This window comes from Camelus dromedarius, chromosome 3 (assembly GCF_036321535.1).
Source record: "Camelus dromedarius isolate mCamDro1 chromosome 3, mCamDro1.pat, whole genome shotgun sequence".
Classification (NCBI taxonomy): Eukaryota; Metazoa; Chordata; class Mammalia; order Artiodactyla; family Camelidae; genus Camelus; species Camelus dromedarius.
Genome location: NC_087438.1, coordinates 75,827,647 through 75,855,362, shown reverse-complemented (window position 1 = coordinate 75,855,362; position 27,716 = coordinate 75,827,647). Strand labels below are relative to the sequence as shown.

The 27,716-nt window shown below is 34.5% G+C and overlaps 1 protein-coding gene across 1 annotated transcript in view; it reads left to right on the top strand.

The window, feature by feature from the left end:
- Window positions 1-27,716, top strand: part of TMEM232 (transmembrane protein 232) — a 239,302-nt gene that overhangs the window by 59,519 nt on the left and 152,067 nt on the right. Inside the window, exon 12 of the mRNA XM_031448791.2 lies at window positions 22,403-22,581. Within this exon, the coding sequence (XP_031304651.2) occupies window positions 22,403-22,581 (179 nt within the window). The remainder of the gene's footprint in view (window positions 1-22,402; window positions 22,582-27,716) is intronic.

Sequence of the window (27,716 nt, the reverse complement as noted above, 5' to 3'; positions counted from 1 at the left end):
TTGTATAAATATACCACATCTTCTTTATCCAGTCACCTGTTGATGGACATTTAGGCTGTTTCCATGTTTTGGCTATTGTAAATAGTGCTGCTGTGAACATTGGGGTGCAGGTGTCATCCTGAAGTAGATTTCCTTCTGGATACAAGCCCAGGAGTGGGATTCCTGGGTCATATGGTAAGTCTATTCCTAGTCTTTTGAGGAATCTCCACACTGTTTTCCATAGTGGCTGCACCAAACTGCATTCCCACCAGCAGTGTAGGAGGGTTCCCCTTTCTCCACAGCCTCTCCAGCATTTGTCATTTGTGGATTTTTGAATGACGGCCATTCTGACTGGTGTGAGGTGATACCTCATTGTAGTTTTGATTTGCATCTCTCTGATGATTAGTGATATTGAGCATTTTTTCATGTGCTTTTTGATCATTTGTATGTCTTCCTTGGAGAATTGCTTGTTTAGGTCTTCTGCCCATTTTTGGATTGGATTGTTTATTTTTTTCTTATTGAGTCGTATGAGCTGCTTATATATTCTGGAGATCAAGCCTTTGTCGGTTTCACTTGCAAAAATTTTCTCCCATTCCGTAGGTTTTCTTCTTGCTTTATTTCTGGTTTCCTTTGCTGTGCAGAAGCTTGTAAGTTTCATTAGGTCCCATTTGTTTATTCTTGCTTTTATTTCTTCTAGGAGAAAATTTTTGAGATGTATGTCAGATGTTTTGCCTATGTTTTCCTCTAGGAGGTTTATTGTATCTTGTCTTATGTTTAAGTCTTTAATCCATTTTGAGTTGATTTTTGTATATGGTGTAAGGGAGTGTTGTAGCTTCATTGTTTTACATGCTGCTGTCCAGTTTTCCCAGCACCATTTGCTGAAGAGACTGTCTTTATTCCAATGTATATTCTTGCCTCCTTTGTCAAAGATGAGTTGACCAAAAGTTTGTGGGTTCATTTCTGGGCTCTCTATTCTGTTCCATTGGTCTATATGTCTGTTTTGGTACCAATACCATGCTGTCTTGATGACTGTAACTCTATAGTATTGTGTGAAGTCTGGGAGAGTTATTCCTCCGGCCTCTTTCTTTCTCTTCAGTAATGCTTTGGCAATTCTAGGTCTTTGATGGTTCCATATGAATTTTATTATGATTTTTTCTAGTTCTGTGAAATATGTCCTGGGTAATTGGATAGGGATTGCATTAAATCTGTAGATTGTTTATGGCCCATTTTTATATAAAGCCCTTAATATAAAGAAACAATTCAAATCATAGTTTTGTGAAGGCAACGTTATAGGAAACTAAAGTAATAACTTTCATGAAGATAATTTCCTGGTGAGCTTCTCTGGTATGGGATGAGAACTTGAAGCATTTATAGGAATGGATGGCTACTTAGCATGTACCTTTTTCATTCTGAGATACTGTGTCAGACACACTGTCCATAGAGTCAGTGTCTATTAATTCTAGAGTGAGCTCTCTGGCCAGTGATGGAAGTGTTGAGTTTTGGTCTTTTGGACTGAATAGAAATTTCTATATATGCTTATAAATACCAGCTGTGCATTTAACATCCGGTTGAGACTCAAAGTGTCTGACTTGCAGTATTCCTTTCACAGAGGACCATCCTGCACACCTGCTGCCATGGACTGAATTGTGTCCTTCCACCCTCAAAATTCATATGTTGAAACCATAACTCCCATTGTGACTAAATCTTGAGATAGGGCCTGCAAGGAGGTACTTAAATGAGATCATGACAGTGGGCCATGATATGATAGAATTCGTATTCTTATTAGAAAGACACCAGATAGCTTACTCTCCACCAAGTGAGGACAGAGTGAGAAGACTGCCATCTAAAAGCCAGAAAGAGAGCCCTCACCATATACACAATCAGATGACACCTTGGTTTTAGACATCCCATTCTCTAGAACAGCGGGGAAGTACATTTCTTTTGTTTAAGATATCCAGTCTGTGGTGCTTTGTCAAGGCAGCCCAAGCCGGCTAATACACCTCCCAATGGTGTTGAGCTATAGGCAGGTCTGAATATCCTAAAGTGCCTAAGTAAATTGTTATTGGAAAACAGGCTTTGCAGCATAGTACCTAGAAAAGACAATTTTGAACTGGAAAAATATGAGGGGAGGTGATAAAAGTTAATTTACTTATACGGAATTTTTACTTGATCCCTGTTGAAATGCTGATTTTGAGAAATAGGTAGTAGTGGAAAGTAGGTTAATATTTATTAAGCTCTTACTGTGTATCAAACACTATTCTAGGCATGCAACATGCATCACCTAACTTATTAATCATTACAAGACTACATCATAGATGTTCACATTATCCCCATTTTATAGGTGCGAAAACTGAGCCACTAAAAGTGTATTTGTCCAAGGAGATTTAGTCAGTAAATGGTACATCTGAGACTTAACCTAGGTAGTCTGGCCTCAAAGTCTTCACTAATAACTACCTCATTGTGTTGAGCTAACTATTTTACCTTTTGAATGAAATTAAAAAAAAAAAACTTGCCCATTTGCACATTGAAGAATATAAAAAAGATAATTGAGAAATTCTCTCTGACAGTCATTGTCCTACAGCATTGCTTATAAAAGCATTTTCAGACTCTGTATTAAAGTGGAGAGGTCCTTATTTCCAGCATAAATTCCTGGGCCTTGTTCTAGAGCTTTGGATCCAAAATCCTATAAGTGGATTCCAGGAATCTATATTATTAAACCACTTCTGATGTTGTGTTTGAGAAAACCTAGCCCATAAATTTCACAGTAAGCAAGGTGGTAAAACGTCCTCATCAGAGGAGCATACTTCTACCCGTTGCAGGGCTTTGTGCATCCAGCCAGTCAGTGCATGCAGCGGACAGTTTCTAGGTAACATTACAAAGAGGGAAACACAGCCTTGTGTTGTACAGTATATACCTTCTGGGTTCCTACTTTGGTTTTCATAGTGATAAAACAGTAGATTTTTAACAAGTCTGGATTATCTAAAATCCATGCCGTGAAAATAGAACTTGAACTCTTTCAGTGAGAAATTAACAGACACTGATTTCACATGTCTCATATAAGACATAAATAATGAATGATAGAACCAAGTATCACACAATAGTAAAAATCGTGTCACTAATGTAGTTCTCATCCAGGGCACAAATCTCTTCTAGGCAAATAGTGCACAGCCATCTTTGGCTCCAAAGTCAGCAGAGATGTGGAGCTCCCTGTCTGCCAAAGCAGGTCATTCCACTTAAAACACTGAAACATTATGTATATTACGGTGAAATCTGTCTTTCCACGTATTCCAAACTTTTGCTTAAGTTTTCCCTCCTGGAGACAATTAAGAAGTCTACTCCGTGCCCCACATGCAAGCCCTTCAAATGTTGGAAGATAATTGCTTCGGTTCTTTTTCTCCTCGCCTCCTCTCCCCCATCATCTCCCATCTCTCTGCTTACTGCCAAGTTCCTGTGGTAACTTTGTAATGAGTGGAAAACATGTTTTTAGCATGGTTTATAATTACCTTCAGTTTTCTGGAAGGTTGCAGTGTTGTCAATTTTGTCTGAATTTGTAGTAATTTATCCCAATGTTAAAGTGTGATGTGAAGACAGATAGGACCCAAGTATTTTTCCCTTCATTATTGACTATGAACAGAAAAAGTAAATATGACATTTTCCTTTCACTCTTTTGTTGAGAATTATTTTCTTAAACTGGTTCTACAATGATAGCAGTGAATGAAATATATGTCACAGTTGTAAAATAACCTCACATGCTTCATTTTGATTCATTTTAACTTAGGAAAAAACATTAGCACAGAGTAATATTTCCTTTTTAAAAAGTAAATGAAAGTTAATTGGAATCTTAGAACCAATTGAAACTTTTAATGATACCCTATTAAATCTTCAGTGTACTTCTTACCTTGGTGAAGGTTATTCAGAAAAATGTTCAGTAATAAGGTTGTGTTTTTATACATGGAAAATATTTAACTCCTTTAATAATCCACATACACGTTAGTCATAGACTACAATTCAGGCAGTCCTTATGATTCACAGTCCTGTATGTTGACAGATCTAAAAGTATAGTGCTGATTATATTACACATATGTAAGAAGGTTAACCAAATGTATCTGTTTATGTGTCTTTTTTAAAAAAATTATTTTATTTCACTTTATTGTGGGAAGAGCACTTAACATGAGACCTACCTTCTTAAAATTTTACGTGTACAGTGTGGTACAACAGATTTCTAGGGCTTATTCATCTTGTTTGATTGAAACTTTATGCCTGTTGGTTAGTACCTCCCCATTTCTCCCTTCCCTTGCCTCCTGGAAACCCCAATTCCACTGTTTGATTTTATGAAAATGACTACTGTAGATACCTCATTTAAGTGTAGTCCTGTAGTATTTATCTTTCTGTTACTGACCTGTTTCGCTTAGCATAATGTTGAAGGGTTTATATGTGTTGTTGCATGTGGCAAAACTTCCTTCAGTTTTAAGGCTGAAGAGCATTCCTTTGCTGGTCTATACGACAATTTCTTTATCCACTCCTCTCTTCGTGAACATTTAGATTGTTTCTACATCTTGGTTATTGGGAGCAGTGCTGCAGGGAACACAGGGGCTAATGTCTCTTTGAGTTCCTTATTTCAATTCTTTTGGATATATAGCCAGAAATGGGATTGCTGGGTCCTATGGAAATTGTATTTTTAACTTTATGAGGAACCTCCAAACTGTCTTACATACAGCTGCACCATGTTACAGCCCCTGCAGTAATGCGCAGGGGTTCCGGTTCCTGCCCATCTTACTGAACATTTCTTGTATTTATTTTTTTAGGTAATGGCCATCCTGACAAGTGTGAGATAATACCTCATTGTGGTTTTGATTTGCATTTCTCTGGTGATTCTTGACGTTGGGTATTTTTTTGGTATATCTGTTGACCATTTGTATATTTAAGTCCTTTGTTCATGCATTGTTCTCTTAACCTTGATGAACATCTTTACAAAAGTTATTTTCAGTTCTCTGTCAGGTAAATCATATAGTGCTGTCTCATTAGGGTTCATTTCTGGAACTTTTTCTTGTTCCTTTGTTTGGAACCTATTTGCCTCACTGTTCAGTGAAGAGATGTTTTCTTAAGAATCAGTGTTTTCCTTTGACTCTTAATGGAGTTTTCAGTATCTTTAGGTGATCAACATAGTTATTAATTTCATTATTATGTAAAAATTATTGGACATTCTGCAGGTCTTTCAAATGAAATTATATTTTTCTAAAATGAAATGGTGTTCAGGCAGTTAAGACAGGTTATATCCAATAAGTGGAGCTTCTGATATCAATTCATTTGGTTAAGATTTGTATTTTTAGAAAGGCTTAGACTGCAAGTCACAGAAGACCCAAGTCAAAATGGCTTTTAAATATCTCTATTCTTCTGGAAAGTTGTAAATGTTACATAACTTTCTCCAGGGTGCTATGCCTCATCAGTCTATAGATTTCAGGTTTATTTACAGTGATCCCTTAGCCAGGGCTATCCTGAGGGCACTCTGTAGATACAATCTCTTCCTCCTGGTAAATGTCACTAGTCTATTTACCTGAAGGTCCCCTTGACAAAGAGATTAACCTGAGCCACAAACCTTGACTTTTTCTCTCAAGGTTGCTTCCCAGTAAAGGGAGTGAGTGGATCACAGGCCATCTGTGCAACTCATACCTCCTTCCAAGAGACACAGGGTTTAGGGTTGGTTAATTCAGTGGCTCAGAAATATCCCTGAGGGCCCAGGGCCTTTCCAACTTTCTTTTGTACCTCTCTAATGGACTTTACCAAAGTATAGCTTGTAGTTTTAATATTTTTTAAGTATCTTTTTGTTAAAGTAGATTTGGCTACATGAAATAAAAATACATTAGATTAAACAAAATAAAATTTTATTTCTCTCCTACATAAAATAAATCCAGTTTGGTATGAAGACTTAAAAAGTTGTCAGGGAGGCAGGTTTATTTTTTTGCTGCCATTCTGAGTAGAAGGGAAGAATAATAATATCTATTTTCTACTAAGTCTTGGTATAGACAGAGTATCATGTAGCTTTACAGCTGTAAACCTATTGGCTAGAATCATATGGCCACATAGGGGGGGTTTTGTTTGTTTTTTGCTTGTTTGTTTTTAGCTAAGTGTCAATGAGCCATGCTAAAAATTGTGATTCATCTTTTGAAGGAAGAAGGGGATAATAGATACTGTGAAGAAACTTGGAATCTGTGCAAAGATTATGTTACCAAATTTTGTTTTCTATAGATCAGGGAGTATTTGTATTTTAGTCTTTATTACATCACTACATTAGCTTACACATTGCCTTGCTCAGAGTAGGCACTCAATAAGCAAATGCTGAATATATGAGTGGACGAAGGAAAGGAAATGGACACTGTAATGAGATTTTACTATAAGATGACATTTTCAATTCAAAATTGTCATTGAACACCACCTTTGTACATTGTGTATTTAAGTGCTTCAATTATCCTCATTATTCTAAAAAAAAATTTACAACCAGTTCTTCTCAGTCCAGAAGAGAGGAGTCACCCATTTGTTTACTCATTATAATGGGAGTATGAACATCCTTTTAATACCTCATTCTGTATTAATGACCTATGGAGAACCAAAGAAATTTAAAAACAGCTTTGGATAAACACAGGTATGGTTTGGTTAGAGAAAGTAAAACTCAGTCTTTAGTTTGAAGAATGTATTTTGCTTAAGTCAGAATTTGGAGAAAGGAAGAAGATGGAGGCAGGAAATAAGGATGGTGGGCGCTAAAACAATACAAAATTTAGTAGACCGTTATGGAAACCAGCCTATCTGAATGGATCTTTGGTTCTGGAATCTAAAGTTTGGTATATGCAATATGAAATACCTTTGATTTTATCATGAACCCGTATTTCTTTTTAAAGCATTGGGAGCTTTTAGTAGCACTTGAGAAAACTTTCATGTGAGGAAAATTCACTTGGACATCAGACTATCTAGACTTGCTAAGTAAACACATTTTACTCTTATTTTGAGCATTTGGGATTCTCTTAGTTCACTGAAGACAGACCTTGCTGTGATAATTATGGATTCCTACCTCAAAAATATCATCAACTTATCTGTAGAAGAGTATTCTTTAATTTCCCTACAAGCAGAGTTTTATTTAGAGAGAAATGAATAACATTTAATTTCCAGGACCTTTCACCACCCATGACCCTTCTAAAGTCCTAGGAAGGACACTTGAAATATCTTTTCATGAAAAAAAAAATGTCTTTTTAAACTCTGCAAAATAAAAATTTTAAAATGGGTTGTGAAAAAGAAGGCTTTGAAGTTAGATAAGCTTTAGCTCTTATAAAATCTAATTCTACCCCACCGACAGGTTGAACTACCTTAGATACTAGCAACTCATAACCTCGTACATACTAACATTGTTCTTTACATCCAATAAGCATTCTAACACATTTGTTATTGAATTAAGGTAAATATCTGCCAGCCTGTCAGCTGAGAAAAACCTTTCAGTGCATTGAGGGTAATTATAGTTAGCAAAAACAGTTGTAACTAGAGTTGAGTAATTTAATAGAATTATTACTGAAATGATTTCTGAATCATAATGAATATATCTTTTCCTCCTGGAAGTATTAAAGTGATTGCTGGCCCCAGATTTTGTCATTAAATATGATTTATTCTGGATATCCTTATAACCAGCTTTCAGGGAAAACTAATAAAATATTAATACAAAATACTAATATTAATTAAAATATTAATACTAGGAATATTTACTTTTAATACAATTTTACTTCAGTTTTTCATTCTTAAGGATGATACTGATTTTGGTTTAATAAATACTCACCAATTTAAGAAAGCATCCTTATAGTTCTAGTTTTAATCCTGTTTTGTTTTCTTTTATAAAACAGCCATGTGTTTTTTAATCAATATAAAAATGTTCTTGATGTGTTGCCACAGGTCACTGTTATCTTTACACAGCTGAATGCACGTACACACTCAAAATGAAGCTTGCATTAGGTATGTGATTAGAGTGTGCTGGGCAAATTGAACTCATAATATTATATTAGGAAAATTTGGGGGATAGTCTCTATAATTCAAAATATATTTACTCCCAGTTCCCAAACTTGGTGATGAGAATACTAAAAATAGACCACTCTATCTTATGAATGAATATATATGTACAAATCATAAATAAAATACTAATAGATCAAAGCCAGCAACATGTTAAAAAAAATAATGTACCAGATTAGTAGTGTTTATTCTGGGAATTCAAGGAGAATAGATTATTAGGAAATCCAAATCTAAGGAAATATGATATCTGAATAGATACCGAAGTGGAACTGATTAAAAAACACATGGCCAGAATTTCTGCATTATTTGCTGATAATTTATCATACTCTGGGTGTTCTAGTTAATATGGTAAGACAAGAAAAAGGGAAAAAAGTAGGTATAATATTGGAAAAGCATTTGTGGGTAATCTGAATGTGTGTTTTGAATATCCAGGAGTATGAAAACAGTGTTAGCCCCAATTAAAGTGGCTAGTTACAAGAAACATACATTACTGTCCATAACTTTCCTCCATACCAGCAATAACTAAACAGAAAAACAGCACACAAACAGCAACCCATTGACAACAGCATTAAAACAGCAAAATTCCAAGGAATGTGTGCTTTATAAAAAATAAAACTCATAAAACTTTAATGGCATAGAAGAGGACTTGAAGTAAATGAATATGAACCTCGGTATTATAAAGATGTAGATTCTCCCTAAATTAATCTGTAAGTTAAATGTGATTCCAATAAAATTTTAGAAGAATGGAGTTTCACAGGTTAGTTCTATAGACAATCTGGATGGAAATACTCAAGAAAACATAGAAAAAATAATAAGCAGTTTCTTAACCATAAAATAACAATAATTCTATCTGTATTACACTAGTGAAATAATCTATTAGCCTATCAAGATTAATAGATTTTCATAACAGAATATAAAAATATCCATCTATCTGTATTTGTATCTGTGAATATGGTATTCACCATTTGCTATATTTCTTGATTATATGATGTACTAGTATATGAGATGTCTTAATTTTATAAGGACTATTTTTGAAATATTAGTTTCATCATATAAGCATATACTAAAAATGATTTTAAAGTAGCCCTGTACAATTAAACCTATTATTTTGTATATGCAGTTAGATTACATTATATGCTAGAATCAATAGGAAATCATAAAAATTGGAGATGCAGTCATATTCTGCTAGAAATTATGAAGTAAATTGAAAGCAAATACTGGTTCTGCATTTTAGTGAACACTGAAAACAAGCAAACCATGAAATTTAAAAAAAGATGAATAAATTCTTGAACAACACACCACAATGCAAAGCATACAGCAAAATGTTTCTTTTAAAGGAATTTCAGTATCGTTCATACCTATTGGAGAAAGTATCTTGCTGAATGTTAGTACACAGCCAAATTTAAGGGGCAAAAGAGTTTCTAATAGGAAGCTGCATTTCAAAAACTTCTTACTTAGGCTGCAAAATGGAAATAAGTACTCATAATGGTTTTAATTTTTATCCTCAAACCACAGAGGATCATTGTTTTCAGAGTTAGATAAATAATGATTCCAAAATTTGAAAACCCCTCTTCCCAGCAGCAATACAGAAGGCTATGTTAACTGCTGACATTCATTGTTTCAGGATGTAGGTCACCAGAGTCACCACATTGTCCTGAACACTATCAAGGAAGTGTCTAAATCTATTTTAAAAATGATTACATCACTACTTTTTGTTTTACTCTACTCTGGGACATTTAACACACTCCAACTTTAGTAATGTTTTAGGTTTCTTCCTTTATCTGTCGCTCTCACTTTAGAATTTGGAGTTGGCATTTATCTGTCTCACTCATCTCTCTTTCAGATACTTTACTGATTGACACATCTAAGGGTAGAAATTTGCTGGGTAGTTTGGTGGGTAGCAATTTTTTCTTAACAATTTCTATCATGTGGTGCCAGGTTTCTTTAATAGCCCAATGCTTGGACAGCACGTATGTCATCGTAATTTCATTCCTTCCCCATTCATCTAGTGTTTGCATTAGACTGGGGTAAACAAATATCATTTATCAGTATGTAAACTATGGTTTTATTATCTTGCTTAATGACAAATGGAATTTCATTGCTCAAAGATGTCGTCAAGATCCTGTCTGTTTCCATCTTTATACATCTTTCTACTGTGACTGCTCAGGGTGTTGGATTTTCATTCCCAGGCTTGTTGCCTCGTTGTTAAAAGATGGCTTTGGGCTGTAGACATCACAGGCACACATAGCATTTCAAAGCAAGAAGAAAGAGAAGGGATGATACTAACTTTCTTCTAGAGTCTGTCCACTTTATTATAAAATAAAAGATTTCCCAGGAAGCACTCCAGAAGACTAGCCCTTATGTGGCATTGTCAGGAGTGGATACACTGGTCACCACTAGCTACAAGGAAGGCTGAAAAAGTCAATGTCTGGTGAAAAGGGAGGCATTCATGATGGCCTATGAGAATTCATTCTCAGGATCTAGGTACAAAATAGGATTCGATTTTTTAGGAGGGGACAGGATATGGCAGGTAGAACTATCTGATAATTCTTTTGAGAAGTAGAAAAGATGGCAAATTTGTGCCAACAGCGCAACATACTAACACAACTTAGTAAAGCATTTTATCATCTATAAGTTTAATAGTCACAATGTTAGCAATTTTGAATAGTCAGTATCTACTCATTCTGAATTTACTATCTTGTTTGATAGGATATGCAACATGAAAAGGGTTTTGTGTTTGCTTGATATTTATGAAAGCTGAAAATTAGTTTGTTTCACATCGTTGGTCAAAACCCTGTAAATTATATATTTTTTATATCCACCTGATATCTTTTGTGCTATTTTTGTTTTGACCTAAATATGTAGTATATATATTCTTAATAAATACGAAGTCCCTTTACGTTGATCCTCTAAAATTGATAATTTCTGTCCTTGTTATCATTTAAAACTGATGAGGTTTTTTTTTGGATACTCAATTACTTGAGTTACACTCGTCTAATACCATACTTTCAATTTCTCTTTTTATGATAACTGTACAATTTTACCATTGAGATTGTTTTTTCTTTTTAAAAATTTTATTTTATAGTACTGTTGACTTTGATTGCAGAGTTGTACAACAGATCTCTAAAATGTATTCATCTTCCTCAGATGAAACTTTATGCCCTTTGAAATAGTAACTCCCTAATTCACTCTCCGCTTCAGCCCCTGGAAACTACATTCTACTCTACTCTCTAATTCTATTAATTTGACTATTTTAGACCCTCATATTAGTGGAATCATGTAGTATTCATTTTTTGTCATTGGCTTACTTCGTTTAGCATAACATCCTGAGGTTTATCCACATTGTTACATGTTTCAGGATTTTCTTCTTCTTAAGGTTGTGTACGTTCCATCTTATGTATATATAACATTTTCTTCATCCATTAATCTGTTGATGAACATTTAGGTTGTTTCACATCTTGGCTGTTGTGGAGAGTGCTGCAACAAACATGAGAATGACAATGTCCTTTCAAGATCCTGATTTCCATTCTTTTGGATAAATATCCAGAAATGGGATTGCTAGATGATATGATAATTCTGCTTTACATATTTTAAGCAACCTTTATAACATTTTTCATAGTGATCTCACCATTTAACATACCCACCAACAGTATGCAAGTGTTCCAAATTCTCCACTCCTTGCCAACTCTTATTGTCTCTTTTTTTTCATGATAGCCAACCAGATAGTGTAAAGTGATACCTCATAGTGGTTTTGATACACATTTCCCTGGTAATTAGTCATGTTGAATTTTTTTTTTTCATATAGTTGATCATTTGTATGTTTTCTTTGGAGTTTGTTTTTTATTGAAATATATTCAGTTCCATTGTGTCAATTTTTGGTGCATAGCACAATGTCCCAGTCATGCATATACATACATAGATTTGTTTTCATATTCTTTTCCATTAAAGTTATTATAAATATTGAATATAGTTCCCTGTGCTACACAGAAAAAACTTGTTTTTTTAATCTATTTTTATATATAGTGGCTAAAATTTGCAAATTGCAAACTCCCAAATTTATCCCCCCCCCCCAATTTCCCTGGTAACCATAAGATTGTATACTATGTTTGCAAATTTGTTTTGTAGATGAGTTCATAGTGTCCTTTTTTTTTCTTTTAGGTTCCACATATGAGTGATCTCATATGGTATTTTTTTTCTCTTTCTGGCTTACTTCACTTAGAATGATGATCTCTAGGTCCACCCATGTTGCTGCAAATGGCATTATTATATTTTTTATGGCTGAGTAGTATTCCATTGTATAAATATACCACAGCTGCTTTATCCAGTCATCTGTCAATGGACATTTAGGTTGTTTTCATGTCTTGGCTATTGTATATAGTACTGCTATGAACATTGAGATGCATGTATCTTTTCAAATTAGAGTTCTCTCTGGACATATACCCAGAAGTGGGATTGATGAATCATATGGTAAGTCTATTTTTAGTTTTTTGAGGAATCTCCATACTGTTTTCCATAATGGCTGCACCAAATTAGGTTCCCACCAGCATTGTAGGAGGGTTCCCTTTTCTACATACCCTCTCCAGCATTAATCGTTCATGGAGTTTTGAATGATGGCCATTCTGACTGGTGTGAGGTGATACCCTATTTTGATTTGCATTTCTGTGATAATTAGCAATAATGAGCATTTATTCATGTGCCTATTGGCCATTTGCATGTCTTCATTGGAGAGTTTCTTGTTTAGGGCTTCTGCCCATTTTTGGATTGGGTTTTTTTGTTGTTGTTGTTATTAAGTTGTATGAGTTGTTATATATTCTGGAAATTAAGCCTTTGTCAGTCGCATCATTTGCAAATACTTCCTCCCCTTTTGTAGGTTGCTGTTTTGTTTTGCTTATGGCTTCCTTTGCTGTGCAAAAGCTTAGAAATTTAATTAGGTCCCATTTGTTAATTTTTACTTTTATTTCTATTGCTTGGATAGACTGCCCGGGAAGAGCATTGCTAAGATTTATGTCAGAGATTGTTTTGCCTATGTTTTCTTCTAGGAGGTTTATCATGTCTTGTGTTACGTTTAAGTCTTTAAGACATTTTGAATTTGTTTATGTATAGTGTGAGGGAATATTATAACTTCATTGATTTACATGCAGCTGTCCAATTTTCCCAACACCACTTGCTGAAGAGACTGTCTTTTCTCCATTGTATATTCTTGCCTCCTTTGTCAAAGGTTAAGTGACCATAGGTCTGTAGGTTTATTTCTGGGCTCTCTATTCTGTTCCATTGTTCCATATGTCTGTTTTTATTTCAGTACCATGCTGTCTTGATTACTGTAGCTCTGTAGTATTGTCTGAAGTCTGGGAGGGTTATTCCTCCAGCTTTATTCTTTTTCTTCAATATTGCTTTGGCAATTCTGTGTCTTTTGTAATTCCATATAAATTTTAGGATTCTTTGTCCTAGTTCTGTGAAAAATGTCCTGGGTAATTTGATAGGGATTGCATTAAATCTGTAGATTGCCTTCGACCTTATGGCCATTTTAACAATATTGATTCTTCCAACCCAAGAGCATGGGATATCTTTCCATTCTTTAAGTCATCTTTAATTTCCTTAATCAATGTTTTGTAGTTCTCCATGTATAAGTCTTTCACCTCCTTGGTCAGCCACTGAGATTGTTTTGCTTTTTCACTTGCTCCAAGTTCTTAATTTTTTTTGATTGGCTTTTGGAAAAAATATCACTGAAGCTCAGTTACTTTATTCTTTTAGGAATGTTATAACATTAGACCTGATCCTACTGCTTCTGAGCTTTGGACAATAGGTTTGGTAAATTTAAACTTAAAAATTTTTAGGAATGACAAGTTTTATCTGTAAGTGGCTTATGACACTATTTTTGCTAAATTTGTCTACCAACAGGATGTGAAAGTCTTTCCTTGCTGAACTACTTTGTATTACTGTGCTCTATCTTTAATGGAATTGTTGCTAAGCATCTCTGGCTTTTGGCTCTGTGTCTGATTTGCATCAAGAATGTTTTGGATGTAAAGAAAATCTTGGTATACATTTGTGTAAGTATGTGTGTGTCTGTGTATTTGTGTATGGAAATATGTGCATGGAAATATGTCTATGTTGACATTTGGTAAGATGGGAAAGAATGGATTATCAATACATTCTGTTTTGATAAATAACTATACATGTAGCTTTTTAAAATTTGAGTGCCACATAGCATAACCACACATAATACATTTAGAAAATAACTTCCCCATAAATTAAAACTTTAAAAATAACCAGAAGAAAATATAGCACAGTACTTTTCTAATTTTCAAGCAGGAAAGTGTTTCAGAAACAAAACAGAAAAATCACAAATCATAAAAGACACAATTGGAAGATAACTACATAAAAATGTACAATATTTGTGCAGAAAAGAATGAGAAAATGTTAAAATACCAGTAAAATTTGGGAAACATATTTACATGTAAGAAATAGAGATCCTAATAAAAGAAAGCATCACTTGCCATCCTCATTTTCAGTGGCTTGAGAACATATATGGTCACAGTTGGACCAAGACTAAATCTGAACTTGGCCTATTTCCTTCTCTTCACTGGCTGCCTTCCCTTGTGATTAGCCTGTAAATCCATCATCTGGAACTTCAAATATAGTTGCCCAAAGCTACAAACTTTCTCTTAGAAAATGTCTATACAGTCTAGTTCGTAATCACTTGGTCAAGTCTCCAGAATGCCGCAGGATACTTTTCCTCTTTCTTTTTTACATTAATACTTCAAGGTAGGGGACTGGAGTTTGAACTGGACATATTGCCAGAAAACTGGTCCTGAGCCTGGGACCTCAGAGACGGCACGGGGTGGGGTGAGAAACAGCTGCAGGCACTCCTTCCTCCCTTTAATGTACTGCCACCTTTGGCTGAGCTGTCGCAGGGGAGGAAATAGTTTCTGTCCGACATGTGTGAGAAGAACTGGAGATTTTAAATATCAAAGAGTCCCTCTGGTCACATATTCTGTGACTGCCCAGTTGTACTTCCATTTCACAAACCTTGGATTGGAGCTATATTTTGTGATCTGATTATTTTATACCTAAAAAACATGGAAGAATCTAACCATTTTCTTCCTTGCTTAATCTGTAGGGACTGTAGGACAAAGTTATTAATTGTACAGGTGAGACTTCATGCTCCAAATGTAAAGCATTGACAGAATCTTCGTAAAGCTCCCAAAATATTATTATTCTTCTCATGTAGTTTGCTCTCTTTCCCACAATTGAATCTTCATTTAGGTCTGTACATATTTAAACTGAAAGATTCCTACTGTCTCCTCTTTATTCCCTGATAAGGTTGCTACTATTCCTTTTGACTGTGATAGGCTAAAATGACAAGCTGGACTTTTCACTCAAAAGCCTCTGACCTGTAGAAGTATTAATCTACCCAAATAAGGGTGCTAAGAATCTCATGGAAACATTCCTCGCATTTTTGAAGCATAAATACAAAGATGTATCCAATTTGATCCAATCTGTGGCTCAACATAGTGGGAAAAAGATCCATGAACTAGAAATCATGCAATATTTCTTAAAGTATTTATGGTGCTAAAGTATATTTCAATGTGCCATTTAACAAATCAAGGTTTATAATAATATACCTTAGCAATGGAGAAAAAAATAAGATAGATTTTGACTTCCTATTTGAATTAATTAAGAAGCAAATGTGTATACATTGATGAAAATAACTCAGTAGGTACTTGTAACTTCCTTTGTTACACGAGTCAGAATTACATTAAGATCCTCCAGCGTGCTTCAGGTTGATTTTTTTCTGTCATTTAATCTGGTTCAGAAATGAATATATTACTCTAGAGTCTCTTTCTTCTTCACCTCTCACATCCATCCAGAGTAACCTGATAATATGTTCATGGGCACAGAAATCACTGATTTAATCCAACACAGTAATTCAGTGTTTGGTTCAGGTATTTGTTAAGGTTTTGGGCAAACAGTGAATTCATTAAAGACATCCAAAGTAGCTACCTATTGGAAGGAGTAGTAGAAGGTCTCCACATGGAGTGAAGAGTGAAAGATTTAGGGAAGAAGACGTTGTTCTGCTGTAGATGAAGAAATGTTTATTGGACTGGCCTTGATGTTAGAAATTTGGGAGAAGTCTCAGCTCAGCTGTCAAGTTGTGGGTGGTGGTAGGAAACCTGTTCTCTCTCTCAGAATCTTAGTTTCTTCAGAAGGTTCAAAAGAAGGGCCAAAAGTCTCTGGCCCTTTCAATGGCTTTTAGAAAGAGTTTTTGCATGTTAATAAGCTTATAAATATTGTTATTCTTTTTTTTAATTTCCGAAGAATTTTTTTTCTTTTTTTGTTGCCTTTGGATGCAAAAACCTACAGGATTAACTACTTCCATAGAGATAGTCCCTATGTCTTGGTGGTATTAATTTAATTCTATGAAATTTAAAATAAATCCAAGAAGCAGAAGTCTGATATTTATTTACATAAATCATTTTTGTTCTTGAAAAGCAAGTGAACTACTTTCTTCTTTGGTTCTAGTTATAACTCCAGAAGATAATTATTTTTAATTAACAGATTTTCATAATTGGTCATGGGAGAAAATTATAAAATTCAAGACAGATTCTAATCATTTCCTTAAATATTTGTCAACATTTTGGCATCCTTGCCATCACATTTCAATTAACTGCCACACACTAAATATTAAAATGATCAACTGACTTGCTTTTGTTTTTTGTTTTCTGTCATACCTGCAGCAGAAAATGGGCATATTAGTAGTAGTCTGGTCTTTGGTTTATTCTGTTGGATATTTGTTTAAAATGTGTAATGATCAAATTTGATTATATAAAATAACTCTTTGATCATTATTTAAATATATATGTGTGTATAGTGATAGATAAATCATCATTATTATTATAACACTGAAAATATAAAGCACCCTAGAATTCCTATTTATTCTGTTATGCATCCAAAATATATCCCCAAATTTTCTACCCATCTCTATCTCTACTGTTAACTCCTATCACATTCGGGAGTCCCCAAGGCTACCCTTACTTCTGAAACTGCCTGGGAGTTTGGGGATCCCCAGGACAGCCCTCAGGTTCCATAATTTGTAGATGAACTCAGAGCTCAGCAGAGCCACCTTACTCATGATTGTGGTTTATTACAGTGAAAGGATTAAAATTAGCCAAAGAAGAGGTGCACAGGGCTCTCCACCGTTTTCTCCCAGTGGAATTGTGTGGAGAGCATTTACTTCTCCTAGAAACAATGTGTGACAATATGCAGAGTATTGTCCCTGTGGAAGGGCACCAAGCTTTAGTATCCAGAATTTTTACTGGGGTTCAGTTACATACACTTGGCTGACCTCAGTCTCTGGCCTTTTCAAAGGCAAAATTGATACCAAGGCTTAAGGTTCCCAGGTAAACAAAAACATTCTTATCAGACAGGATATTCTGAGACCTAAGAGCTGACTTCCCAGAAGCCAAGGGCAAAGACCATTGTACAACTTTACTGTACAACTCCCAAGCCTATGATGTCGTCACTGCTTCTAGATTAACTGCAAAAAGCTAAAAATCTTCCAGTCTTCCTTACGGTCCCATTTTCTACAAAGAAGCCAAAAATATTTTTTAAAACATGAAATGGGTAAATTCCTTTCCATATTTAAATATTCTGTTAGCTTTTTATTATACTAAGAAGAAAACCCAGAGTCCTTTCCGTGGCCCACAAATTGGCCATGATCATTCAGAGTGTGCCTCTGCAGAAGACATGCATTATCTTGTCCTCTGGACCCTCAGTATCTTGCACTCCAACCATTTTATCCTTTCTCTGCTTCTCTGAACTTTCAAGCTATTCCAGGTCCATAGCCTTTGCATTTTCCATCTCTTCTGGTGGGAACACTTTTCCTCAGCTCCTTGAATGGTGAACTTTTTTTTTAATCCATCAGATTTTAGCTTGAATACTGTATCCTCATGGAGGTCTTTCTTTGCTTTGTAGTAGTTTTCTTTTCCTAGTCATTGTTGGTCACTTTACCATCTTTTATTATTTGAGTACTGATATTTTTCGGTTTACTTTCTTATTATCTGTCTTTCTCCACTAGAATTGTGTCCCAAGAACAGTAAGATTGTTTTTTTCTTTGGTATATAGAACAGTGGTTGGCACGTGGCATTGACTCAGTACATATTTATTCAACAAATGCCTGGCTTACTGACTGGTTCTTTCCCTGGTTTCTTGGCATTGATCTAGCTCCTTCCATGCTACATGGCATTTTTTAAAGACAATGTTTTATTAAACTACATCTTACATTCAGGTTACCTTTCAGTGATACATTTGATCCTATGGTGCCAAATTATATTTGTAAAAATTGTAAAGGCTGTATTTATTTATGCTTATTCATATAAGTAGAAATATTCATATTTCACATTCGCTGAATATGTGAAATATAAATATCTAGACTGGCAATGAAAGGCTTCCAGGGAGTTCAAACACTAAAGTAAAGCATTGTTAAAAAGAAAGGATCATAATATTAGTTTTCAAGTGGCATAATTTCTCAGTAAACTTTCAAGATTTTTTAAGGATTTTGTTTTGGTTCACTTTTGTTATTTCCTAGGATACTGTCTGCTTAGCTGCAGACAGACACATTTTCTCTCAGTATATTTAAAGTAACATCTTTGATAGCTGCCACAGGGTCACTCAAAGCAGAACAGAAGAGTGTCTTATGCTACAGCCCGGTCCTTGGATGAGAAGTTTCAGAGCAGGCATGCTTCTCAGCAAATGTCCAGACATGCATATTTGAGTGCATTCTACTTTTTATGACAGTTACAACACAACCCATCTGTCTTTATAAGGTTTTTTTTCTTCATTAACTGTCAGTCAACTGGATGTAATAGACTCTCCCTACAAATATCTGTAAGTAATACTTCACTGTACTTTAAATCGACAGGTGAACAGCTCACTTTTAAAGTCATCAATGAGATTTATTAAAGTATTTGAGTTTTGAGAACATAGTTATCAGAATATATTTTATGGGTTCATCACTGGTCTATTGGTCTTGTAGACTCTAAAAACAAACCTCATTCAGTTCAATGACTATAGTCTTAAAATACTGCTCCTCAACAAATGATCATTTAAAACATATGAAGGAAGGTAGTTTGTATGTACTTTTGTCAATCATTCTTTTTAATGTAAAGAATTTGGGAGTTTACAAATAAATTTATAAATGGGTTAAAACCCACAGTATGCTTTATTTATCAAATTGTTCAAAAACTCCTTTTTTATTTCTCTACTCATATTGAGTTGTGGCCATATTTTTCTGCTAATGACTCATAAATTCATAGTTACACTTCTGCTATTTTACTGGAATTAGAGCTCTATTTTTACAGCATGCTACAGGACACTGAAAATCAGATTCTCTTCAGCCACTATCATGCCACATTTATTTATCTCCTTTCTCCCCAAACTGGCTTTTCTACATAATCTCACTTCTGCATGTAATTTTATTATTGTTTCAGTTTCCTGAGCTTGAAGATGTACTTTGCTTTCAACTTCACTCCTTCCTCCTCCTTCCTCCTCCTCCATAGCAGAGAAGTCTTATGAGATTTCTCTACAGTGTCTTAGCTTTGTCCTTTACTCTCCCATCTTCTGCTGCTCAGCACAGGAGATCTAGATTACCTCATAAAACTTCCATATTGGTTTCCCAGTTTATTGCTTGAATAGACCCAATATTTCATTGAACAGAGATAATGTTACTCTTTTGCTCAAATACCTACCATTTAATTTGACCTCATTTATCCTTAGTTATTTTACCTTATCCTTTTCTCACATGAACTCTCCACCTCAGCTCAGTTTGAGATCCACCCTATCACCCTCTCCTTTCTCTCTTCTTACAGTTACCTCTCTGCTGGGAATCGGTGGGCCTGTTATTGAGGGCCTGAGTGGGCATGATGCCTGCTGAGTCCCTGAGCAGATGGGACCACCTCCAGGACCGTGGTGGAGCAGGGCTAGAGCTTGGTCATGGGACCACTGCCAGGTCTGCAGATCTCAGGCCTGTTATCAGGGATACAAATAGATCTGGCTCCCAGCAGGTCCCTGTGCATGCTTCTGCTAGGTCAATGGTTGGGTTCCTGGGTGGGCAGACCTGCCTCAGGACCATGGTGGAGTGAGGCTAAAACTGCGTCATAGAGCTGCTTCAGGGTCCACAGGTCAGGTCCTCAGCCAGTGGGCCTGTTACTCAGGACACCAGTAGGCATGGGTCCTCTGGTGGATGTGGATGGTGGCAAGACTGTGGACAAGCAGGGCTGGAGCCAAGTTCACAGGGGGACAGGGGTGCTTCTAGGTCCACAACTGGAGCCACATCACTGTTAACAGGCTGGCCACCTGGGTCCAGCCTGCCTTCTCAAAATGACTCTCTTGAGTCTTGGATTCCACTGATATTTTACAACCTACTAGCTGGATCCCAAGGTCCCTGCCAAAGGCACTTTTGTTCTTGGATGTCTGCCACATTGTTTCTTTCTGTGAGGAGATGAGGGCTGGCAACTTCCCATTCCACCATCTTGGTGATGTCACTTCCTATGTATAATTTCAGCTATTTCAGTGCACCAATTTTAACTGGTAAAATTTTTGTGAGGGGAAAATTATATTTTCAAAAGAATTTGCTGCTTAACTGTAGCATCATATTTGCAGCTTATATTTTCTCTTCTCAAGTGTCAACTTCAGATAGAAAGTGTGGAAGGTGGACATATGCCTTCCTCCTCCCATTTCTTAACTGTGTACAGACTTTCTTTTCTGTCTTCTAATCTATTTTCCTTTCCTATAAATGGAATAGAAGGTGGGGATTGTAAGGAAAAGGACTTGTCTGATATCATACATTTGTCTTTCTCTGTTTGACTTACTTCACTTAATATAATGATCTCTAGGTCCATCCATATTTCTGTAAATGGCATTATTTCATTCTCTTTATGGCTGAGTAATATTCCATTTTACACACACATCACATCACATCACATCACATCACATCACATCACATCACATCACATCTTTATCCATTCAGCTGTCAATGAGGAGAAGTGCTTATCTGAATTTGAGAGGCCTGTGCTTCATGGGGTAAGATTATGCCAACTTCTACCTGACATTTACTCATCAGCAGTATGATGCTAGGGGAATTTCTAATCAAGTTGAAGCTCATATTCAGTAGAAGCTCTCTTCTATTCTAAGTATGATATGGTCTTCATAGCAGGGTTGTACTGAGGCGCAACTAGAATAAGGGCACATAGTCAGTATCCCCAAGTATTCTAGTTATCATAGCAATTACAATTATTATTCGCCTGGATTGTGAAACCCAGATTGAATTAGGAAAAGATGAAGATTGTGATTTTTCAGATTGTGCTTATATCTTTATTTAAGAAGGGCATCGCCGAGTTCCAGTGTCACACAGGCTTTCACCAGGATAGCCTTCCATCTCCCTTTCTGAACCTTCTCTTCCTCTGGCTCCTCTTACCCACTTCACATATACTCAGTACCCTCATGTTGCTCTTTCGCTAACTTAAGTTCACATACCCTTTGATACCTGTATTATTTCATTCTCCAAATTTATTTATCTCATCATGACCTAAATTAGACTTCTCTTTTCTTGAATAGCATTGCAATATACCATCTAAGTAAGAAATAATTAAGATAAAGAGTAAAGAGAAACATCTTTCTCTCTTCTGTAAGGAAAACACTCATTTTAAAAGTGGAACTTGATAATTTATTTAAATTTCTAATTGGTATATAATTTTTAGAAGTGTATTAGACCTTAAAAAAATCTCTTCTGGATTCATTACTCCTTTTCCTCTATTTCAATTGATTTATGCCTCTATTATTTAAGAAAATCTTCCAGCTTATAATTATATCAGTAATTTTTGTCTGCTTTTCACATTATCTTCTTTTTTTTTTTTTTCACATTATTTTCAAAGCTTTCTTCTTACTTCAAATGCTATGTTTCACAGTTTGATCATTTTTCTTAATGACAGCCAGTGTCTCCTGTGTCTCTGATTTAGTGTAAAAATTTACCATGGTGGTTTAAGTGTTCATATTGCCTTGAACAAATTCATCTCTTTATTTGAATTCCAAAAATTTGTTTATAATGCATAGTTTACAGTTTACCTTTTTCACTTTTAAGTTTATGAGATGTAATACTAGTTAGGTGTAGTTCATCTTTTTATATGGCTAGAAATTTTAAAATGATCTCTGAGATCTTTTAAAATTAAAATAGTAAAAGTAGTGAAGGGTAAAAAAAAAAATTCCAAACCTCTGAATTTAAAACTTTAAAATATTAGTAAAATCAAAAATTTTTTCCCTCAAAACCATACATTAGTAAGATGAATAAAATGATATCTTCTCAAAGAATCTTCCTTTTTTTAAACAGGTGATCAAGTGAAATGGACTGGATACTATGGCTTAGTGTATAATCTGGTGAAAATGTCATGGGAACTTCGGGGAGATAAGGAGCAAGATGGACTTGGAAACAAAATATGGCAAATATTACAGAAAATAAGGGATCATGAGAAAGATGGGAGAATCCATAATGCAGTTAATATTGCTCAGGTAAGAGAAAACACTGGGCAATACATTGGTACTTCTCTCATTAGGAAGCATTTGTCCTTTCTCTCTAAGGAAAAAGGAATGCCCGTATGCTGTGAGTATCAGTGATTCACAGTTGAGAACATTTTTTTTTTTTTTAATTTTAATACTGACCTATTTTTAGTTAAAGATTACAGGGTTGGCAGTCTTCTGATTAAGCAGCTTGAAAGGAGTTGGTTTTCGGGAAGAGTAATTGTTCTGGTTTGAGCTTGTGCCTTCGAGAGACATCTCTAAGTAGGCTGCTTACGCGTTCCAATTTGCCTGGGTTAGCCTGGGTCAATGCCTGATTTTCCAGCTTTCTTATTAGTAGTGTCTCAATATGAATAACAAGTTATTATCTTATTTGTGAATTTTTCTTTCTAATGTTACAGTATAAATTGCAAATCTGGATTCGCTAAATCTAATGTCTTTTTCTTTAAAGTTAAAAATGTATTTTACAAATTCTTGGTTTTTCTAGTTCTATTTGAATATATACATATATATATATATATATTTTCAAAGAAAATCATTATGAAATTAGCTATCCATTCTTCATAAAATGCAAATATGATTTTCTATGGAGTATCCTATGATATTTCAAAACTCCATCAGGTAGTTTTTTTTCTTCTCTTTGTCTTATTTTGAGCCAGGTTAATTTGTTATCCTAAATTATACTTTTTTTTTTTCGTCCCTGAAAGTTTCTGGTTTTTTCTAGCTTTCACAAATGCAATTATCCTAACAATCTTAATGTCCAGTTTTTCAGTAATAATTATGTATATGAATTAATGTTAACAAGAAGAGCAAATAATGACTCACCCTGCTTAATTGATCATCCAAGCATATGGATGGGCCATTATTGCAACACAGAATATCTATACTCCAGACCCTTAGTAGGAAACAAATCTTTAAACTTGTTTTCGAATCATTTCTGGTTTGGGGTAATGATCTTTATGGAGGGACTACCTAAAAACAGGCAGTACATCCTTTTCTCTAGATTTCTAACATGTATATATATATTTTTTTTTCGTGGAAAAATACAGATTGCTGCCCACTTAAACTACATTGTTTTGGATTTCATGGAACTGCTTTCATGAAACTTGCTTTAGCTTTGTCCTTGGTTTTAGATTGAGGAACATGGCAAAAAAAGAAAAACAATTATTATCTATTAGTATCTATTATAGTGATGACCACTGTATCACCCAATATTCTTTTTACTGAGTTTTAGGAAATAAATCCTCCTTAGTCTCATGTGCTTTCTGAAACTTACCGGTTTTGTATAAGCAGCTTGCTGGAGCTTAAAAAATAGGAGGCAAAATTTTTGCCACTTTCTAAGAGAAATAGAGGATGATATGTATTCATTTCATCTAGTCTTATTTTTTCCTTTTTTTCCATGATTCTTTCAATTATTTGTATTATTCTCTGGTTTTATATCAATTTTTATGCCACTTTATAGCTCAAATTGATTATACTGTAAGCCAACTCAAATCTGTCATTTCTATAATTAGAATTCTATTTATATTCCTGTTTTCAAGGCTAATCATTTGGTATAAGATAGCTTCTTTCTTCAAAATTTTGGTAAATATCTATAGATAATTACATTTGAAATTCATAAGTCTGTTAATCAGACACAGCAAATATTTTTTAAATGCTAGATCCAAGTGAAGACCTTATTATTCAAGCAGTCAGCCTGAATTGTAAGAATAAAGGAATAAACAAAAGCATAACCACTAGATGTGCTAATTAGTTTTCAGTGCTTAGTGAGAAGACTTCCAAGGGAAGCTTTCATTCATTTTAAATAGTAGATGTATGGGAAAGGCAAGTTTTCCTCGGAGAAAAATCTAAGAAATTTTAAAAAGCAGTTATATTAATCTAGGCATAGTAGACATTTAATATAAAAATAAGTTAATTTGCATTAGATAGATTAACTGAAAGATACAACTTACTCTAGACCTGTTTTATATAAAACTTAGCTAGAGAGAGATAGACACATTTGGATTACTGATGATGTAAATAATATAATGATATAAATGGATATAAATGATAAAGTATCTAGTTGGTGACTTTGAAATATCACTTCATTTAGTATGAGTTCCCTTACTTAACATTAAGATACTACAAGTATATAAAGTGAGAAATTATGTAAATGTTTTCACCAAAAACGGTAAAATAAATGAAGCAAATATGAATACTTAATAAATCTATTTTGCCATACTGAATTCTATGGATGAAGCAAGGATATCCAAAAAATGACCTTTATGCAATTTTACTGTCTCATCCAATAGACACATTCTTCAGAAACATAAGGAGCAATACAAATAGAACATTATATACATGACTGGCCCCACGAAAGTTCATGGCACAAAATGGGAGCTCAGATAAATGTTTGGTTTAACTTTTTTCTTATATCAATGGGGAATAAATTATTCTCATCTATAAGTAGTATTTGAGCTGGAAATTTAAATGATGAGTTACATGAAATGATTCAAAGGAGCAGGGTCAGAGAGAGCATCTTTTAGATAAGGAAATGGCATGAGCCAAACATAAATAAGAACAGTTTAAGAGAAAGCCTTTGGTTGGCTTTACCTAGTTGAGGAGAAGGTTTGGGTTGGGCAGTAGTAGGTGCTAAATTTGAGAGGTATGTTTGGATCATCAAGCTAAGGTCTCAGAGACTTAGGAATAGTTTTATAAAACTGGAGATGCTAAGTGAAGGAATCAGTTTTAGGAGAAATTGTTCATTCCTACTGGATTTTAATGGTTTGGCAATTTATGTTGGCTAAAAATCATGTGTATAATTTCCTATTTTTTAAAAATGAATTACTGCTTTGGAAATTGGGAGACACTGTTAGAGTCATTGTCTCCAATTTATTCAAGGCTCCTTATATCACATCCTTGCATCATTCCTGCCACATTCAAATTCTAGTCTTAACCTTGTGACCTGATTTCAACAACACTAAAGATTTGAAAAATGCTTACACATTGGGGCCTGCCCTCTCTTGTTCCCTTGGGACCCTGTAATGATATATGAATAAGCCCAAGTTAATCAGGTGAACAGTGAGAGACAATGTGGCACAGAGGCAAGCCATCCTAGTGGTTCCACGGCCCCCTCCCAAGACTGGTTAGTCACTATCTGACCCAACCCACTGATCACAGATGCACGAATGAAACCAGAAGACCCATTCTGCTGTGCCCAGCTCAAATGGCTGACCCTGGCAATATGGACTAAATAAACCGTTGTGTTAAGCCTCTAAGTTTTGGGGTGATTTTTCTGCATAGAAGTTTTCGGATTGAGAACTACATAAATGAGATTTTAATCTACTGCGTTGTTCAATATGAATGTTCATTTTTTTTCATATTTATCATTTTTTAAAAGGCACTAATAATTATAGCTAAGATTTGTGTGGCATTTTGCTGTGTGCCATGTGCTAAGCACTTTACATGCATTAATTATTTAATCCTCAAAAAGACCGTATCATGTATGAGTTTTTACAGTCTTGATTTTACTGATGAAGAAATTGAAACTTTAAATAAGGGAAGTTAAACTTTTTGAAAGGTGAAGTAACTTGCCCATGGATACTGTGGTAGATTACATTGTTTGATTTTCTTATGTTGAGTAATCATTGCATACCTGGAATAAAAATACTTGATGATGTAATAGCCTTTTTAATACGGCAATATTTGCTTTGATATTATTTTGCTTAGGATATTTACCCATGATGTTTTTCTTATAATGTTTTCTTATAATGTAAGGTTTTAAATCAAAGTTATATTGAACTAATGAAATGATTTTGGAAATGATTATCTCTTTTTATCTATTCTTTGGAAGAACTTTGTAGCATTGTCATAATTGCTTCCGTAATAATTTCGTAGAATTCCCGAGTGAAGCCATTTGGTCATGGATTCTGATAGAAAGATTTTTAATTGTGGAATAATTTTTCAGTTATTTGCCTTCCTAGACTTTACTTTTCATCACATCAGTTTTGGTTGTTTTTTTTCCCCCTAGGAATTTTCCATTTCATCTGCATTTTAAAAGATATAAACTTGCTCACAATATCATTCTGTGATATTTTTAATGCCTTTAGAACCTGTCATGATGCTCTTTGCTTTGTTCTCTTTTTAGTCTATATGCCAAGGGTTTATGAACTTTGTGTTTTGAAAAACAAATTTTGATTCTCTTGATATTGATACCTATTACTTCTATTTTGAACCATTGGTTATTGATGTTTATAGCTTAATGGCTTCATATATGGAGATTCTGTTATTATGGTAATGAGTGCTGATTTCTAGTTTAATTCTGCTGTGCTCTGGCATAATACTCACATCATCATGAAATGTTCTTCTTTATAAAAACTATCTTTTTTATAACCACTGTATCTTTCTTTTATCTGGCGTCTTTTGTTTAGTATTTGCATGGAGTATCTCGTTTTTTTAAATTTCAAGCTCTCTGAATCCTTATATGTATGTATCTTTAGAGAAACAGTTTTTTTAACCTGAAAATTATTGACTTTACATTTGAACCCTTATTCTATTTGCATTTAATATCATTAGAATATATTTATGTTTACTACTACATCTTATTATTTACTATTCTGTTTTACCTCCTTTACTTTGCTTTCTTTTAATTTTTTCCTCCCTTTTAATTCCAGTCTTTTTTATTGAAGTGTAGTTGACTTGCAATCTTATATTAGCTTCAGGTGCACAACATAGTGATTCAATATTTATATAATTATGTTGCATTAAAGTTATTATAAAATATTGGCCATATTCCTTGTGCTATATATTGCATCCTGTATGTTATTTATTTTATACCTAATATATTGTACCTCTTAATCCCTTTCCCCTATCTTGCACTGCCCCCCACCCCTCTTCTCACTGGTGGCCACTAATTTATTTGCTGTGTCTATGAGTTTGTTTCTGTTTTGTTATATTCAATCATTAGTTTCCATTTTTAGATTCCACATGTAAGTGTAAACATACAGTATTTGTCTTTCTCTGTCTGACTTATTTCACTAAACATAATACCTTCCAGGTCCAACCATGTTGTTGCAAATGGCAAAATTTCATTCTTTTCCATGGCTGAGTAATATTCCATTATATATATATGTGTGTGTGTTTTATATATA